This window comes from Bipolaris victoriae (assembly GCF_000527765.1).
Source record: "Bipolaris victoriae FI3 unplaced genomic scaffold scaffold_48, whole genome shotgun sequence".
Classification (NCBI taxonomy): domain Eukaryota; kingdom Fungi; phylum Ascomycota; class Dothideomycetes; order Pleosporales; family Pleosporaceae; genus Bipolaris; species Bipolaris victoriae.
In genome coordinates this window covers 210,573-228,811 of record NW_014575344.1, presented here as the reverse complement: position 1 = coordinate 228,811, position 18,239 = coordinate 210,573, and the positions used below count along the sequence as shown (strand labels likewise).

At 54.3% G+C, this 18,239-nt stretch overlaps 4 protein-coding genes across 4 annotated transcripts; all 4 read left to right on the top strand.

Annotated features, from left to right (window-relative positions):
* Positions 1-1,613: 1,613 nt before the first annotated feature.
* Positions 1,614-3,353, top strand: COCVIDRAFT_100742 (hypothetical protein; the record flags this gene model as incomplete). Its single annotated transcript, XM_014700608.1, has 3 exons — positions 1,614-2,287; positions 2,342-2,967; positions 3,022-3,353. 3 exons carry the CDS (start codon positions 1,614-1,616, stop codon positions 3,351-3,353), a joined length of 1,632 nt encoding a protein of 543 aa, XP_014556094.1.
* A 6,576-nt stretch (positions 3,354-9,929) lies between these two features.
* COCVIDRAFT_16539 (hypothetical protein) lies at positions 9,930-10,638 on the top strand (the record flags this gene model as incomplete). The annotated part of the gene is made up of 2 exons (XM_014700526.1): positions 9,930-10,286; positions 10,375-10,638. The coding sequence occupies 2 exons, from the start codon at positions 9,930-9,932 to the stop codon at positions 10,636-10,638; spliced, it is 621 nt and encodes a 206-aa protein (XP_014556012.1).
* A 945-nt stretch (positions 10,639-11,583) lies between these two features.
* Positions 11,584-11,868, top strand: COCVIDRAFT_38329 (hypothetical protein; the record flags this gene model as incomplete). The annotated part of the gene is made up of 2 exons (XM_014700607.1): positions 11,584-11,650; positions 11,684-11,868. 2 exons carry the CDS (start codon positions 11,584-11,586, stop codon positions 11,866-11,868), a joined length of 252 nt encoding a protein of 83 aa, XP_014556093.1.
* An 858-nt stretch (positions 11,869-12,726) lies between these two features.
* Positions 12,727-17,312, top strand: COCVIDRAFT_100891 (hypothetical protein; the record flags this gene model as incomplete). Its single annotated transcript, XM_014700606.1, has 4 exons — positions 12,727-13,341; positions 13,410-13,799; positions 14,056-17,156; positions 17,210-17,312. 4 exons carry the CDS (start codon positions 12,727-12,729, stop codon positions 17,310-17,312), a joined length of 4,209 nt encoding a protein of 1,402 aa, XP_014556092.1.
* Positions 17,313-18,239: the final 927 nt, after the last annotated feature.

Here is an 18,239-nt window from a genome sequence, read left to right as displayed (position 1 = left end):
GTATGGGTGATGGGTGGGTGGGTGTGCCTGAGTGAGAGGGGAGCGAGAAGGCAAGAACGGACAGAGGCGGGCAGGCACACACACACACACACACACACACACACACACACACACACACACACACACACACACACGTCTAGCACCATCACCACAACTACCACAACCACCACCATCACTACCCACCAGGTCCGACTACCTACCACAATGACCGCTAAGACTGCTGTTACCGCTCTACCGCTCTACCGCTACCGCTCTACCGCTGTCCAACGAACCCTGGCCATACCGCTACCACCCTCGGCCCACCACCACTAGACCAAGTACCATGACCATGCCCGCTGCCCGCTACCACCACTACCGTCACCACCACCACTAACCACCACCTCGTCCCCTCACTACCCATACTAGGGCGGCATTGACAGCAACACCCCGCAACACGCCGTGCAAGCGTTGCCGAGCCCTGTCGCATCCCTGCCACTTCTTACGGCGGGTTCCTTGGAGCTCCCGCATCGCATTTGGCCAATAATGGCGCCGCCACCTGCCTCGACCATCAACCGCTTGACGCCACGCATCCCTCCTTGCTCGTCGGCCATTTTTCTACACGGGCCATGGTCTATGCATGGGAGCATGCAGCCCACCATGTTCACGCACCGCTCGCGCTCCCCTTCTCGAGCGAGGGTAGGCCCCCCCGGCCGGCTGCACACCTGATCCAGAGCCCTTCGATTCGCTCGTTCCCGCCCCGTCTCTCCTGCGTAGTAGGCCCACGTCCCGACCTACCGCATCCCTGTGCCCCGGTGCTCTTGGGGTCTGCTAGGCCCTCGACGTTAGTCACGCTTCTCGTCGTGTAACAAGCTGCTTCCAGGTCCTCGTAGGATATCTTGTTTCCCTAAGAAGGACCACTGTCCATGCATGCCATCACCCCGGTCTTCACTATTCCCTTATCCCTCGATTTTATCCGGATCGTCGACATTAGGGCCCCGTCAAGCCTTTTTGCTCTGGAATGATCTGATCCCCTCCCTGCTGCTATCGCTGATATAGCCTCGCCTGTTCCTGACTCTCTTTACAAAGCCCTCTACCTCATCATCGTTGACAGCGGGACCACGCCTTCACTCCTACTAGAACATCCCTTCCCCCCTCCCCGCTTCATCATCATCTTGCCCAAACTTGCAACACCCTATCACCATCATCACTACCACCTACTACGTTCGGCCTCCATCTTTGTCTGGCCTCATCGTTGTTGGTACCTGTTGCTGCTGTGCACCCCCCTTCGACGTTGCGACACACCAGCATAGAGTCTGGACTCGCATAACCACCACCATAACGGTCTGGAACTTATAAACCTGCATCCCTGAAGCCTTCTCTCCGCTGGATCGGCAAAAGTCCTTGCGACAACTCTTCACCACCTTCTCGCCGATCACCCGTACCCAACCCCGCACGAGGACCGGGTACTGATCGACTGCCACTGTTGAAGACCACCTGGAAAACCACGAGTATCCAGGTAAGCAGTGGCATCCTGGGTAGTCTCCTACTCCCCAGCTAACGACTCCCCAACAGGCGTCTTAGCTATATAGCTCACTCTTCCTGTAAAATCCACAACACCTGTTCCAGAAGCCCCAATGGTTGACGGAAACTTTCTCATCCCTTTGTCTCCGCCTACCTCGCCTCACATGTCTGCGTACAGCTCGACTGCAGCAGACAACGAGTGGCAATCATCAGAATCTAGGACACTAGAACACACACCACCACACTCCGACAACGACATGGCAATGCTCCACGCAGACGTCTCCGGACACCACTTTGACATGAAGAGGCCATCAATGCGGTCACACAAGAGCTTTCCCTATCTGCTCGATAGCAAGAACCACCTCAACGCTGGCACTGACACACCAACTGGCCTCGACGACATTGAGCAGCACGACATTCCAAATGTGACCTTTGGCGGCTCTGCTCCCACTAGCCCAATCTCCCGGCTCACTCCCCCTTCAACAAACGACGGCGTCACTGTTGGCAAGGTTGAGGACCAAGACCAAGAAGACGATCTCTTCTCAGACGACAAAGACGACTGTGGTGATGACGAGAGCAAAGACGAGGACCGGCCACCAATGTCAGCTGCAGAGATCCGGGCGGCGAAGCGCAAGATGAAGAGGTTCCGCCTTACGCACAACCAGACTCGCTTCCTCATGAGCGAGTTTGCCCGTCAAGCCCACCCAGATGCTGCTCACCGTGAGCGGTTGGCCCGCGAGATTCCCGGTCTCAGCCCTCGTCAAGTCCAAGTTTGGTTCCAGAACAGGTAAGTTGTACAGTGGACGGCCTCGCCTCAACGAAGATGCTAATGTTATGATAGGCGTGCGAAGCTCAAGCGCTTGACAAGCGACGACCGTGAGCGTATGATGAGGTCTCGCGCACTCCCAGATGACTTCGACATGGCTTCCGCTCTGCACGCTCCCTTTGGTAACTCACAAGGCCTTGGTACACCTCTTGCCTCGCCTGGATCCTACCAACCGAGCTACGCCGAGGGCAACATGATGCGACCACTGAGCATCGACACGTTCCGTCGCGGACCACTCGACTCTCACATGTCGCCCACGGGCATCACCCCTGCTTTTGGCGGCTTCTCCTTCACACCTCCACAGTCGGCCACAGAGGCAATCTCGCCAGTATCAGCCCACGAAGGATCACCCTTTGGATTCCACTCGGCACCGCTCGAGGCTAGCCCAAGGACATCAAACCCCTTCTCGATGCCCGTCAGTAACCCCCCTGCCTACGCTGCCAACCACAGCATCCCTCGTCTTTCACTACATGCCGACCGCATCTCAAGGAGCCGTGCAGAGTCCTTGCAGTCACCCCTAAGGACCAGCATGAGCTACACTAGTGTCGGCGACCACCCCACCACACCAGGCTCACATGGTCACCCAGATAGTGCACGGTCATACCCGAGCACTTCGATGCCCTATGGTCTTGGATACTCCTGTAAGTTGTCTTGGTAACCCAAGCATTACAAAGTCCTGTCTAACCCTATCCTAGATGCACCGGTGCCGGGCTTCGGCGCTTCCAACGGCCGAATGCGCTCTTTCTCTAACGGCGTTCCCCGCCGCATCGAGCTGAGCAACTTCACACCCCAGCGCAACGGATCCACACCTCAAACGGCCCATTTCCCTTCCTTTTCCAGCTCACCACTTGTCACGCAAAGCTTTGCCATGCCCCAGATGAGTGCACCCCACCACTTGTCGACCTTTCCCAACTCGTACATGCGCAATGATTCCGCCCATAACGACACATACGCTTCGTCCCTTGGAGACGTCATGGAGAACGCTAGCCAGCACAGCGACGACCACCATTCCAACAGTCAATATTAAAAACTTCGCCTCTGTTCATTTAGCCAAGTCTTTTTTACCCATGTGGCGTTTGTTTTTTTAGGGTATGGTCATCTCACTTCAAGGGCAGGGGTCCTTTTTTGCAATCAAAAAAACAGGGTTAGTTTTTTGGATTTCTGGGCTGGGGAATTCACGACATGATGAATTGTCTTTTTGGTTTTCGTGTTTCTTCATTCTGTTGTTCGTATTTTTAACACTTTTGTCTGTTTCCTCGTCGTTACAGCGAAATATCCGTCGAGCTTTCTGTTTCTTTTCTTTTTCATCGATTGGATATCTTGGTGGGGGAGCCTGGCTTGTCGATTTCTCCTGTTCATTATATACTACTTTTGCGTTTGGTCCGGGGATTAACTTATACAGGTTCGGATTATATCGGTACATTAACTTTTATTCTTGTGTATATTCTTTTTATTCTTAAACAATAAACATTACCAACATCATCACTGCAATCTTCTTTCCAAACTTGTCCGTCTGTGTGTGCCTGTCTCTCTCTCTCTCTCTCTATGTCTGTGGGTGTGTGTTCTTGGCTTGTCTTGCTTGGTTTTCTGCGCCCACTCGCCCCCTTGCCAAACCTGCCAACCTGCCAAAAGCCACTAAGCCCTAGAGCATTGATACCTTCCCACTACAGCCAAGTCTCCCCATCCTCGTTTCGAAAAAAAAAGATTAATGAAATAAATGAACATCACGAGTATTTGAGCCTCAACAGCAATAATTCCTCCGATATTCTCTCTACGTTTCTCCGTAGTAGAGCCTTTTTTTTCTTCTTTCTTCTCTAAAACATCACACCATGCAAAAAACTCCACTTTCCCACTATCTACTCTTGCCCCCCTTGTCTTGGGTCTTGTCTGTGTGTAGTTTCTTATCTTGTATATACGCGCTGTATGTGGGTACCCTTCTTTTTTTTCTTCTTCTTCTTCTTCTATTCGTCCCAAGTCGGTCGTCGTCGTCGCCGTCATCAATCCTTGTTTCTCGGCGGGCTAGCATATAAAGTGAGTTGTGAGTTGGGTACTTTTTACACCCAAGATGAACCTGACTGAAGGAAGGATCTCCCTGGTTTGGTTTTCCCCATGTGTGTGGTTTTCGGTGCCGAAGATACCATGTATTTTACCTGACTTTTTTTTGGGGGGGGGGCTCTTTACCCTTTTCCCCTTTTACTTAGATAGATAGATAGATACAGAGAAAGAGAGGCTTGGGTTAGAGGGGTAGGGGTGTGGTTTGAGTCGGATAGATGGATTTGGACAAATGGGCATGGGGGTGGATACTGGATTCTGGTCTTTTGGCACTTGTTTTGCAATCTATTTAGATTTTGAAAGGCGCTATAGTGATAAGAGAGAGAGAGAGATAGGTGCTATTGTGGGTACTACTACGTAGGGCTGTGTGCTAGCTACGTTGGCATTTGTCCATGTCATATTGCTATTTTGCAAATGTCGAATGGTGGGTTGGGGATAGGTACACGTGGGATTATTGCATGGCCAATGTGCAAGTTTGAGATATGGTTTTGACCTTAGTAAGTAGTCAAGTATGTCGTTTACACTTTTTTTCTTTTTGCTTTTGGTATACAATGCGAAGGATGCTGACGCTCGGACCCTCCCTTCCTCCCCTGGACCCTAGGAATTTTCCCCCAGCCCATCTCGATTTGTCCCATGTTTGCACTTTTGTGCATGTCATTGACGTCTAGGGTTGGGGCCCTTTCCGGCGTTGTTCCTTAATTCCGCTGAATTGTCATGAATGTTTAGGGAAAAAAATCACGCAACGCACGCACGCACGCACCAACACAGACATTCTCTTTTTGCATGTGAAGGGGTGTGCGGTTTCAGTACACAACCCCCCCCCTCGAAGTCATGCGATTATCTGGCTGTCTTTTTGCGGCAGTGCCCGGCTGTTTTCTTTTTTTGATTTCGGCGTGCCGGGCGAAAAAGACGGCGTGTAACAGGGTGGGTCAAAATGCCGTTCCGGGCGGCGCGTTCGGTGGTTCTTTTTCTTTGCTTTTGTTTTGGTTTTTGGTGTTATACGCACATGGTACTAACCTAGTACTACTGCTTACTACGTTTGGGGCCTAGAATTGCAGCACCCACGTTTTCGCTAAGTTACCAAACTAGTGCAAAAGGGAAGAACTTCGGGCAGAAAATGGGCGGTTGAGGACACGAATAAGGCATTTGGCCGGTCCTACTTGTGTATTGTAAATCTCGGAGGCTTGTTTTGTTTTTTGTGGTATCTTGTCCGTCTTGTTGGGTATTTTGCTGTAGGCCATGGTTTGGCGAGAACCTCGGGGCGCGGACATGGTTGCTGGTAAGGACATTGTCCGAGGAGCACTACAACGTCGCATGTCTACGCGATGCAACGATATTTTTTCTTCTCCCTAGCAAGATGCAACTACATTACGGAACGCATGCTGCTTCGTTCCGATGTCGTTTGTCGCAAAAGGCATGACGTGCGTGTATGACTCGCTAGCAAGTACTCATTGTCTTTCCTCTTTGCATTTTCTTTTATTCTTGCTGCAGCAAAGGACCATGTGTGGGTGGGGACTATGCGGCTGTGGTGCGAAGAAGGATTCGGAGCCCGGCGCTTGTGAGGTGAGCATCCATGTCAAAGCAACCATGTAACGCTCATCTCGCAATGGCATTTGCCCGAGGTCCCGGGCGGGACGCTTGGCGAGTTGATGGGGTTTGGCTGCGAGGGAGGGGGGAGGGGGGGGGGAGACTAGTGCAAGGGCAGAGGGCGTAGTGGGATGTCATGGTTGGGCGGATGAATGGGTGAGGGGCTATCAGATTGAACAGGCAGAGTACCGGGTATGCACAGCCCGACTTTGTTTGACCGATGCAGACATCTTGCTCAGAACGGTGGATTATGGATATCCGCGGCGAGCGCGGTGCTAATGGAAATTAGACGTCTGTCTACGACATAGCGATGACCGTATCGAGATGATAGCAAAGCTCAGGTACATGTCTTCTCACTCCGAAGTCGCCAAGAGATACGGCCAAGCTTAGTGTCCTCGAGACACCATCGAGAAACCAAGAGGATAAGATCGGCCAAGAGGACACCACCACTGCCATTGTCTTGCCCATGCTACGGGAGAAACCATTGCCAGACTAGCATATCCCTACGTACGTACGTACGTACGCGTAGCTATGCAGTCACTGGGGAAGAGAAAATCTCAAACGACCTTACCCGTAGTACCACCCTGATCGACCTAGCTCTTCTTCCAGAAACCTTCTACGAACGAACCACGCTTCCCCTCTCTTTCGCCGCTTGTTAGCCGGCCTATTCGACCAAGCGGGCTCTTCTCCACAAACTTCTAGCTGGTTTCTTGCCTTCCATTATGCTCCACTCACACACACTCGCACTCACGCCAAAAGCATAGATCCGCTGCTATTATCCCCTTTGCGCATGACCTACACACGCGCGCTATATGTTGATGCTGCAGTCTTTGCGGTGATCCACTGATGGCTTGTAATCGTCGGCCGGGGAGGGTATATGAGGATTCGCCTAAGAACGCCATGTTACAGACAGAAAGAAAAGAGAAGCCATGTGGAATGAAGAAGCGGCTGAAAGGGAAAAGATGACACCACATGGGTAGCTAGTCTTGACTCCACACTTTGATGCTCTTACCCCAGACTAGGATGAGCCAGAGGTGCATGTTAATTTCGGCTTCTGAGGCTCAGGAACCGCGGGGTTGCTGGGCTGAGGCAGGCAAAAGACTTGGTTACGTGCATGCGTTATTGCATGCGGGCTTGCATTAGTTTGAACTTTGAGGGGGGTTGCCCTGGTGCTACCTCATGTCACGGGGGCAGGAGCAGCATCAGTTAGTGGCCTTGTTTTGTTGTTGCTGGTACCGATGTCGTTGCGCATGCTACTTACATGGGAGATTACTTGATGGGTAAAGTGGATAGAACAACGCAAGGACCACGGCGAATTGGAAAACAAGATCAGTACCAAAAATGCCTGGACAGGCAGTCATGGACATATCTTTTCTTCTTTGGGCCTCACATCTGCCGGGCCCGGGTGTTCGAGCGCACGGATTCAACAGCCGCTTGGAAACTGTGGAGATGTTGTGGACTGGTGGCACAGCAGCATCCGTCAAAACGTGGAGAAGGCGGAATTGAACAAAAAAACACATGCACGCCGTATAGTGCAACGCGATTCTTGCTGCAGTGTACCCGTCTGACCCATTGTTGTTTTCTGCCTCTTCTCGAGTCATATAGTTATGCACACCTGTAATTCCCGTCTTTTGCAAGATCACTGTGCATTATGCGGGGAAGAATACCTGGGGTCGGTGGATAACGTCTTGATAGGCTCGGGCTTGAGCTGCAGGCCAGAGCAGACTAGCAGAGGGACAACGCATGCGCCACAAACATGCCAGTCAGGTATGAATAAGGATGGTGGGCATAAGTCTGGGGGGTGGGGACGCCCCAGAGCAAGGTGGTTGCGTGATGTTCGCTGAGATTCCAGTCTCTTGCGACGGTTGGCGTTCTGGTTGGCATCATCTTAGCTGGGGGGTGTGCATATCGCGAGGAACAGAATGCTAGGTGTGGATCTTAACTGGATTAGAGTTATTAACGGCTGCTACTGGCATCACGCACCTCGGAGTGACGAGGTGGTTGCATGCCTCGGTCCAAGAACCAAAGCTAGTAAAGACAGACGGCGGCCAGATCTTAGGCTTAATCCAGGCTGGGCATTGCTAGCGTGGGCAGAATAGGCGGGCGAATTGGGTGATTCGGGTGCGATTTGTCCATGCCAGGATGGTAGTTCGAGAAGGCTCGCGAGTGTGGGCAGGGGTGAGAGGAGGAGTGGTAGCATGGTACATGGTTGTGCCGGGAGAAGGCGGATAGTGCAAGTGGACGAAGCAGGAGCCGTGGGAGGTAAGGCGATGCATGTGATGTGGATGAATTGGCTGACTGGACCTCGCTCAGAGGGCAAACGAGGGTGGCCATGCATTGCTCCCGGTGGCGGTGTGATAGGCGTCGTTTAGAGACAGTCCTAGCAGCTTGTCATTGTGGATTCAAAGCTTGTTAGCCTCGGACACACATTGACGAAGGGCCGAGCCATGATGGCCCAAAGAAATGCAAATGAACAGAGGTTTCAAGTGGGCCCAGGACACAATGACGGACCATAACTCTAGCAAAAGGCCCAGCTAGTGTCATGGTACCTCGTCTCCAGGACACGGACGTGGCGACGCGGTACGCGATTCCGGCTCGAGGCTCGACAGCTACCGTTCATGTTGTGCGGAGCGCATCATGTGGTACTGGTGCTGCAAGCACGAGCGTTGGCTGGTGCCATCCTTGTAGGTGCTGCGTTTGGATGCAGTGGAGGTTGAGCACAGTGGCATACGCGGGGTGCCTTTATTCACGAAGAGTGTCGTGCTGCTTCTGGGCACAGCCACTGGAAAGCTTACTCCAAGTCGGACATGGCGGCAACCAAATTTATTGTCCGTAGGAGATGAAGGATGGGCTCGTGGTGCAGGTACATGGGAGCAAGGCACGCGGCATCGAGGACCAAGGAAGCCGGAACGACGTGCCTGAAGATGAGTAAGGGGCCGTGCCAAAGGGCAAGCGGTTGCGAGCCATGCCGGCTGAATACCCGCTGGTTCGACAGGAACTTTTAGCCACCCATGAGGAGAATGCGGAGTACATATGTACGTGTGCGTGTGTATAGTAGGTATGTACGGCTCAAAGCTGGGGTTGCGAGCACACTGGCCCATTGGCCGCATTTGGCTTTTGGAGAAGGCCATGGGGATCGTCGAGCAATGCAGATGTGCGGGTGGATGGTGGAGGGAAGAGGTGAGCGGGACGCTGGGGGCGTACGACGGTCAGCCCTGCGGGACAATGCTGTTGCAACCGGTCCTTGTTTCCGCACGCGCGGCAGGACCAGCATGACGTGTGGTGGTCGGTTTCCGGATTGGGAGCGGAGTCGACGTCGATGGCTCGCATTGCACAGCAAAAGCGAAAGGCTGGTCACGTGGATGAGAGGGAACGAGGTGGAGTGGAGCGAGGGGAGGGTGTTGTAGCGCTCGGTCCACGGGCGGACAGGGATGTGCAAAGTTTGGTAGCGCTGGCGTCATGATGGTCAAGTGTGTACCTCGACTAGGCGTAGGTGTAAGATGTAGCTGTTGTTGCACTTGTACTAACCTACACCTGCGCCTGTCGGACGGGAAGCGAGATGCAGCGAGGTATTGGAAAAGGCTGACGCGCATGGCCAATGCCAGCCATTGGGCATCCATGCTTTTTGCGGCCAGCAGCTAGCAGCCAGCAGCCAGCGGTTGGCGTGTAGTCGGCGGCGGCGGTAGACTTGGACCTAGTCGAAGTCTGGCAATGCAACAACGGCAGGGCGAAGAAGCAAAAGGGCGGGATGCGATGATGCAGGACAGCAAAAAAAGAAAAGCACTCATGTCCCGCCTGCAGCGCCAAACCCACACACACTTATTCCAACTGCAGCGTTCCCATTACCTATACAGGCACGTATCCGTACGTACGTCAATGTGCCGGCGTCTAGGTAGAACGAAGCAAAAGGCAAGCCAGACAGGGCTCTAGAGATGGTGAGTAGGTGTTGACATGTCGTGTACCAATGGTAAGAGTAAACGCCAAAGGATTGCGAGGCGCTGTTAGTGCCCGAGATGTGGTTCCTCAGCCGTTGGGTTGCGTACGGCGCAGGGCGATCACTGACGGATACGAGGTGACCAGCAGCGGCGAGCGATCTGACGACGGCAGGCTTGCGCCATCGGCCATAAACCTTCTGACTCGAGGCCACCGGGCGGCGGAGCAAGATACGACATGCGGAGGCTGGCACATGTTCAAAACTGGGCTTTCGCCTCAAGATGCAGGCCTAGGGCGCTTTGCTGCCACAGCCGGCGGCTTTTCTGCCTTAGAAGCAGCGAGCAGCGCCTGTTCGCCGAGGTTGGCCAAGCGCCCATGGCCACGCCTGGTATGAGAGGTGGGATTTCCTAGTACTTGCTTGCTGCGACTTGCCAGGTACATGCTCCAGACGGCCAAATTCTGCTCTCCTCTCGCAGCAAGAAACCAAAGGCCCGCACGGCACACGCTGCGACATGCAATCTCCCCCACACCTCCCCCCAGCCTCAACCGCGGGGCAGGACGTGATTGAGCCAAGATTGACGGACGAGGCAGAAATGCCAGCGCAGTCATGCCGAGCCATCTCTGTCCTCGCCGTTGCACCCCTGCCAGGCCATGTTCGTCTTGTTCATGGCCGCCCGGCCAATCGCGTGCGCGCCTCCAAGCCAACACCCTTCCCGGCCCAAGACGTGTACCAAGTATAAGAGTACCACCAAAAGTCCTTCTCTCCACCAGCTTGGTGCATCTCGACCTCGGCCTCCTGGGTTTCAAGAAGCGCCGCGTTCGGGAGCTGTTTATGCCACGACAGTGCTCCTGCCGTGTTACTGAGGCCTGCCAGACCCGCAAGCCCGGTAGAGGCAATGGCACTACAGGCCAAGTTGCATGACAGTACTCTGGTACCTACTGTCGGCTCCTGTGCTAGCCGGCCGTCTCACTGTGGCACGTAACTTTATTTCCCACGCCCATAGTTTGCATCTTTGTCCCTCACAACCACTGCACTCCGCATTTCCGCACTCCACACTCTGCACGTAATGCGTAGAGGATAGAGTACCAAGTGCCCTTGCTGACTGTCCAAGAGACTAGGCCGCCACGTGCTTCACCTCGGCTGCCTTAGTCAGCCCACAACACCTGTGCGCCAATTTGATGCTAGTACAATCTCGATTCCACCTATTACGCCCCTGTCAGCTGTACGAACGACCGCAAGTAGAGGCAAAGTACCAGTTTGGCCGTGAGCAGACCGAACACATGTTCAAGGGGCGAACTAGTACTAGTCAAGTACTACAACAATAACACAACCACTAGCTCGCGCTTCGTATCGCTTCGTATCGGTACTTCCTGCTCTTCCTATTCGTGAATACCACGACATATTTCCAGTCGACCAGCCACGACCCGCATATCTATACGCCAGATGTTTGACTCGTCATCAGAGTCAATCCGTATTTACATCTGTGCATCTGAATCCGTATTCTAGGCAGGCAGGCAGGCAGCAGCGACATAGTAGCACAGCGCCTGATAGCTGGCGACAAGAGGGGCAAGCAAATGCGTCGTGGCCACAACACAAGAGCTGACCTCACATGATGCCGGAGTTAACCGGACTTGTCCTTTCACGTGAATGTCTGTTTTTTTTTCATATTCAGGCGTCATTGTGCATGGGCCGCGATACAAGACGTCAGTACTCCTCCAGTCACCAATGTTTTTGCAGCCTACCGTCGCGGGGTCATTTGCTGTAGCCTTTGTATGACTGGTCAGGCCTCCATGTCGTCGTGACCATTGCAGTGCTGCCTGTTGCTCCTCTCCTCCACGCCCGCCAGCGCCACTGCCCAATTGTGCGACCTGGCGTTTGCGGAGCACACGTTGGCAGACCACCAGCAAAAGTCGCACTGCGGGGGAAAACCAAAAGAGCAATGTCCATGCTAAACAACGCTTCTCATTGAGGTATCCGTCTTTCGAAACAGCAAACAGGTCTCAGCACAGTACGTACTGGGTAAGTACATTTGTATGTATATGTACGTACATATGTGCTTGGTCGGCGTTGTGGCGAGGCAGAGTGGGAGGAGAGGCGACACTACTATGGCATGCCATTATCCATCCCCCCCGCCTGCCTTATCGGATGCATCAAGACACAAATGCTCGTGCTGCCCGCCAGGGCGCCTCAACAACAGTCCTGTCAATCCAATACTGCAATGACAATGTCGTGACTCTTCAACAGCAAGCACATGCAGAGATGCAGTCACAGCAAACCGCCATTTGGACGTGGTGGGCGCAGGTGTTGGGGCTGACGTTCAAGGGCTCGGCTAGGCCAACATCCTTGTTGCGGCTTAGCCTGGCACTCAAACAATTTTCGAAAGAGCCCAACCACCGTCCCTCTTCACACCCGTCTCTCCATAGCGAGAACATCTACCAACTCGACACGCAGCGGACTCGGTGATCATCACAAGAGCCGCTTGCTTGCTGGTTTCACGAATTTATTCGTCGAAGTCCATCCCCCCCCCCCAAATCCGGACACGGAAATCCTGTCGAGACTCCTTCTTCATTGAAGCGCTCGGACAGCCTCCAACGCCCTGTGTAAAGGAGTTGACCTCTGCCCTTTGCCTCATCCAAAGACACTCTTTTCTGCTCCGCCCCGAGTCGCTGTCGCCAGCAACTCATTAATACCGCAGAACCCACCCCCGCCACCCTCGCTCGAATCTGGGATTCCAGCGACAACGTCATCCGGCAATATCCATCAACCCATTGTCCTGCCCGCCGACCGCATCCTCATCCCCGCTTCTCCCACCGCCATCACCGAGTCCATGAGTAATTCCATCTCCAACTCGCAGACCCCGCCCATCGCCGCTTCCTCGACTACGACCGCGAACAACTCCTCCTCAGGATCGTCCGCCACCGTGGCCGCTGGATCGGCGCAACCCGCTGCCCGGAGCTCTTACGCAAACGCGACCAAGCCTGCAATCGTGTCTAGCGCAACCCCACCCGTGGCAGTGGGAGCACCTCAGAGCGCGCAGCATGGAAAGAGCTCCTCTGTCTCCCCGGTGAATGGCAACAGTGCCATCAAGCCCGCCATTCCCGCCATGCCCACTATTGTGAGCGGCGGCCCCAACGGCAGTGCCAACGCCCACGAGCGCAAGTCCTCTGTTCAGATCAAGCAGACTCCGCCCGTCGCCACTGCAGGCGGCCCCCCCTCCGGTATCAAGTTCGGATCACTCGCCGCATCCCCAGCGCCTGCCCACGCCTCGCCCGTAGTCCAGGGAAACCTGAACCCCCAGGCACAGAACCCACGCGTTGCCTCTCCAGCACATTCACCCTCACCCATTCCTACACCCATTTCTGGTGGTCCCAAGCCTGACGGTCTGCCCACTCGCCCAAATCTGGTGTTTGGTGGTCAAGGCGGTGAAGGCACCGAGTCAAACGTAAGTCCGCGCTTTGCTTCGGATGCGGCCCCCACCATTTTCAGCCTCACATGCTAACCCACATACAGGCTCGCCCTACCATGCCCCCTCAACCCAACTCGCATTCGCTTCCTCAGGCTCAACATCTGCGCCGCGAATCCTCCCAGTCTGCACACAGCGACATGAGCAATGCAAACATGGGTCGAGGCTACCCTCCTAGCCGCGGCCGTGGTGGGTACCCACAAGGACACTACAACCCACAAATGGCAAACCACTCGCCACAGCCATACCGCTCCATGCCTCAACAAATGGGTCGCGGTATGACCCCGCCATTCCAGCCTCCAGGCCAGATGGCGCAGCGTTCTCCATACACGCAGAACCGCAGCCCCGCTATGACGCCCGCCACTATGCATACGCAACAGCAGTTTGCCAATCCACAGGGCATGCCATATTACCAAGGACAGCCCTATGCTCAGCAGGTGTGTATATCCTCTACCATGTTTAACCCCCCAATTATCTTCTCTGTTTCCTCGTTCCCAGCCCAATTATCTTCTACTGAACCACAAGTCTCCACATTTTTTATTTTCTCATACCGTTGGTCAGCGAATGACGAAGAGCCTTTTTTCAAGCACTCTGTCCATGTTGCCCAACAATTTTTCTCGCTTCTTTCCCAACCCCTCCATCTTTTTCAAACCCCACCATACCGAACTCTCCCTAACCTTTATATCAATATAGGCCATGTACGGCATGCCGCAACCTGGCCTTGATCCGTACAACAACTTCTACCCTCAAGGTCAGGGCTACGGACTACAGCAGTCCATTCACTACCCAGGTGTCCCCGCCAGTCCCGGTCGTGGCCACGCCTTCCCTCCGCAAATGCAGCCGGCTCCTTACGGTGTTGCACCCTACGGCCACCAACCCCAGGCTCAGAGCATGTCCCGTACGCCCTCTAACATGTCGGAGCGCCCCTCGTCTGCTGTTCCGCAGCCATCTACCCCTGCGATGACCAACGTCAATCACATCTCGCACACACACACGCCCAGCATGGGATCGGCGAGCCCAGCACCCACCACAAGCTTCGAGCGTCCAAAGAGGCAAAGCAAGGCCATAGTTATCAAGACTGCCGACGGTGAAGTTGTCGACTTCAACAAGGGCAAGGGCTCATCGCCCGCCCCAACTGCTACCGCATCTGCCCCACCCGCTGCTCCCAGGTCACCAGCCATTGCCGCCACCCCCACTCCTCCTCGCGCACCAAGCGCCTCCGATACCACTCGTGCTGAAGACACTGCCGCTAAGAAGGCTGACTTTGTCAAGCAATTCCAAGAGAAGCTCCGTCTCCAGGAAGAAGCTGAGAAGAAGGCCAAGGAGGCTAGTGAAGACGAGGCAAAGGCTGAGGCCAGCGCTAAGCTTGCTGCCAAGGAAGAGGCAGAGGCCAAGGCTGCCCTCGAGGCTAAGCAGAAGGAGGAAGCTGAAGCTGCCAAGAAGGCTGAGCTCGACGCAGAAGAGAAGAAGCGTAAGGAAGATGAAGAGATGGAGCGCATGATTGCCGAAATGGAGGAAGAAGAGAGGAAGCGTGAAGAGGACGAGAAGCGCTATGCGGAAGAGAAGAGGAAGAAGGCCGAGGCCGAAAAGGCCAACGCTGCTGAGAAGATCAAGCAAGAGGAAGAGCGTCTTCGCAAGCTCGAGCGCGAGGCCGAAGAGGCCGAGGCAGCTCGTGCAGCAGAGACTCCAGAACAAAAGGCTGAACGTGAGGCCAAGGACAAGGAGCTCTTCGCAAGCCTCAAAAAGAACACCATGTTTGGTCCTGGTGCCTCGCAGACTGGGGAACCAGCAGAGCCCGCTCCTGTGGTCGCTCCTGCGCCCTCCAAGACACCAACTGGCACAAAGCCCAAGCCAGCTGCTCTCAAGCTTGAGACCAACAAGTCTGTTGAGCCCGCTCAGCCAACTGCTGGTATGCAAGCACTCAAGACTGCACGCTTCCTCGAGGTCCGCAACGAGATTCAGTACCCACAAGGTGTTTCAAGCCCTAACCCGGCCCTGAACAACAGCAACCGAAGCAAGGGCCGCCAGTACGACAAGGACTTTTTGCTCCAGTTCCAAGATGTCTTCAAGGAGAAGCCTTCTGTTGACTGGGATATGAAGTTGAAGGAGACTGTTGGTGATGAGCCTGCTTCGGCTCGTGGTCCTCCATCGGCTCGCCCTGGCTCCATGATCGGCGGCGGACGACAGCCTTCTCGCGGTGCCGGCGGCGGCGGCGGTGGCATGGGCACATTTGGCCAAGGCGGCTCATTGGGAGGTCGAACACTCCCACCAGGTACGACATCCGAACAGCGTTTCCAGCAAGCCCAAGGTGGACGTGGCTCTATGACGAACCCTCTTGCTCATGTCGTTCTAGGTGGTGGACGTGGTGGCGCATTCCCTATGGCACCCCCGATGGTTCGTACCAGCTCTTACCAGAGCATGCCCCATGGTCCCAACTCTCCTCGTGTTGGAAGCTCTCGTGGTAAGGGAGGCGGTAGTCGCCGCGGTGGTAACAACAACGCTGCTCAAGACGCCAAGGCCATGCCTCTTACTGCTGGTCAGGAGGTTAAGGCCCTCCAACGCTCGCAAACTGGATGGGTTCCTCAATCGATTGTTGCGCCCGCAGCAGCCGCGCCGCCTTCAGGCCACATGCCTCCTGACATGGTACAGCGTAAGGTCAAGGCTGCTCTCAACAAGATGACACCCGACAAGTTCGACAAGATTTCAGACCAGATTCTCGAGATTGCTGGGCAATCCAAGGATGAGACTGACGGCCGCACGCTCCGCCAAGTCATTCAGCTCACGTTCGAGAAGGCCTGTGACGAAAGCCATTGGTCTTCCATGTACGCCAAGTTCTGCAGTCGCATGCTGCAGACTATGAGCACAGAAATCAAGGACGAGAACGTCCGAGACAAGCATGGCAACCCTGTTGTTGGTGGTGCTCTCTTCCGAAAGTACCTTCTCAACCGCTGTCAAGAAGAGTTTGAGCGTGGTTGGGAAGTCAACCTTCCCGACGCTCCCGAGGACGGCAAAGAGGCCAAGCTGCTTTCAGACGAGTACTACGTTGCCGCTGCTGCTAAGCGTAAGGGTCTCGGTCTGATCCAGTTTATCGGAGAGCTGTACAAGCTCGGCATGTTGACGCTACGAATCATGCACGAGTGTGTCCTGAAGCTTCTTGACTTTGAAGGCCTTCCTGACGAGGCCGCCATTGAGAGTTTGGTCAAGCTGCTCCGCACCGTTGGTGCCACCATGGAGTCTGCTGAGGCTGGCCCCAAGATGATCAACATGTACTTTGAGCGTATCGAGAAGGTCATGAACATGGAGGGTCTTCCTTCGCGTATGCACTTCATGTTGCTCGACACTGTTGATCTGCGCAAGGCCGGATGGAAGTCCAAGGACAATCTCAAGGGCCCCAAGACTATTGCCGAGATTCATCAAGAGGCCATGGCCGCTCAGCAGGCTGCCGAGATGGAGCGAACACGTTCGAACCAGCGCGGTGGTGGTGGTCGTCTCCCAATGGGCCGTGGCGATGCCCGTTCATTCTCTGGCGCTGGCATGCAACCGCCTCCCGACACTGGCAGTCGTGTACAGATGGATGACCTCCGCAAGCTCTCCAAGGGCGCCTCTGGCCGCAACCTCAACAATGCCGGAGCGCTTGGTCCGTCTATGCTCGGCAGCCGCAGCGGTAGTGGCCGTCGTGGTCTCGGCCCTAGCATGATGGGTCGTGGTGGTGACGACTCTGGAGCTTCTTCGCGCACTGGTACCCCACCCGTGCAGAAGGAGAAGGACTCGAATGCTCATGCAAATGCTTTCAGGTAAGTTTTTCATATCAGCCAACATGTAAAATTCTGTACTAACATCATGACAGTGCGCTAGCAGCCCTTAGCAACGAAGACGCCGGCGAGGCAGCCTCTTCGTCGCAAGCTCCAGAAGAGAACTCTGCTGAGGCGGAGGCCAAGTCATCCGAGTGATTACCTTTCTTCGTTCAGGCGCGTGACGGTTATACCCCTAGACCATGCCGCACGCGGTAATCTAATCGCTTGTTTCGTTGCATAGACGGGGGCATGTCAGCGCGCATTGTTCTGCATTTTGCAGGGTTTCCTTACTGCAGCTTTTCAAGACTGGTGGATTCCAAAAGTTTCCTTGTTGTCGAGCGCTAGGTCGTTTCCAAACGGGTTTGGGTTCTCAATCTCCCACGGGTGACCTTTACAAAAGCTTCGACTTTTCTTCACGCATGTTTATCACGGCACTACCAAACACGACGGCGTTCCGGATATAAAGAGGGAAGGTGGCCCAAATTGTACGCTTTTCATAAGCGTCATGGGTGGTATCCCGGGGCTCTGATTTTGCACCCCCCGTTTTCCTCAAGTTTTTCATCTTTTTCTGTTACGATGGGCAGGGTTGGACAGGTAGAAGGGATGCCGTTTTCTCCTGTCAATGTCTCTCTTCGATTTCCGCAACCTCGATGTACTTTTCTTCTTTCTTCTTCTCCTCATTCTCACTTGTGTTTTTGCAAACGAAGAGTGAGTAGCTTTATGGTGCGGTGCCGCCGACGATAGCAGACGTTGCTTAGGCATGCAACCTGCGAACCAAAAATGACTTGGGTCACGAGAAGCAGGATTTTATGTGGTTGAACAAAAGGCTAGCATGGAATGACGGAGGATGAAAACTGCTGTGTATTATTTTTCGTTTGCTCTAGTTAGAATGCATTTGTTCTATTCACAGGTTGTGGCCATTGTGTTGATCGTGATGAATGTGGTTGGTGCTGTGTCGAAGGTGCTTATTTTCCACCTGCCAATTGAGTCCAAACTGGGGTCAGGGAATAATCTACTCTATGCAAGCAAAGTGACGTTATGATTTGATTACTACGCAAAGAAGATCGACTGGGTAGTTTGATG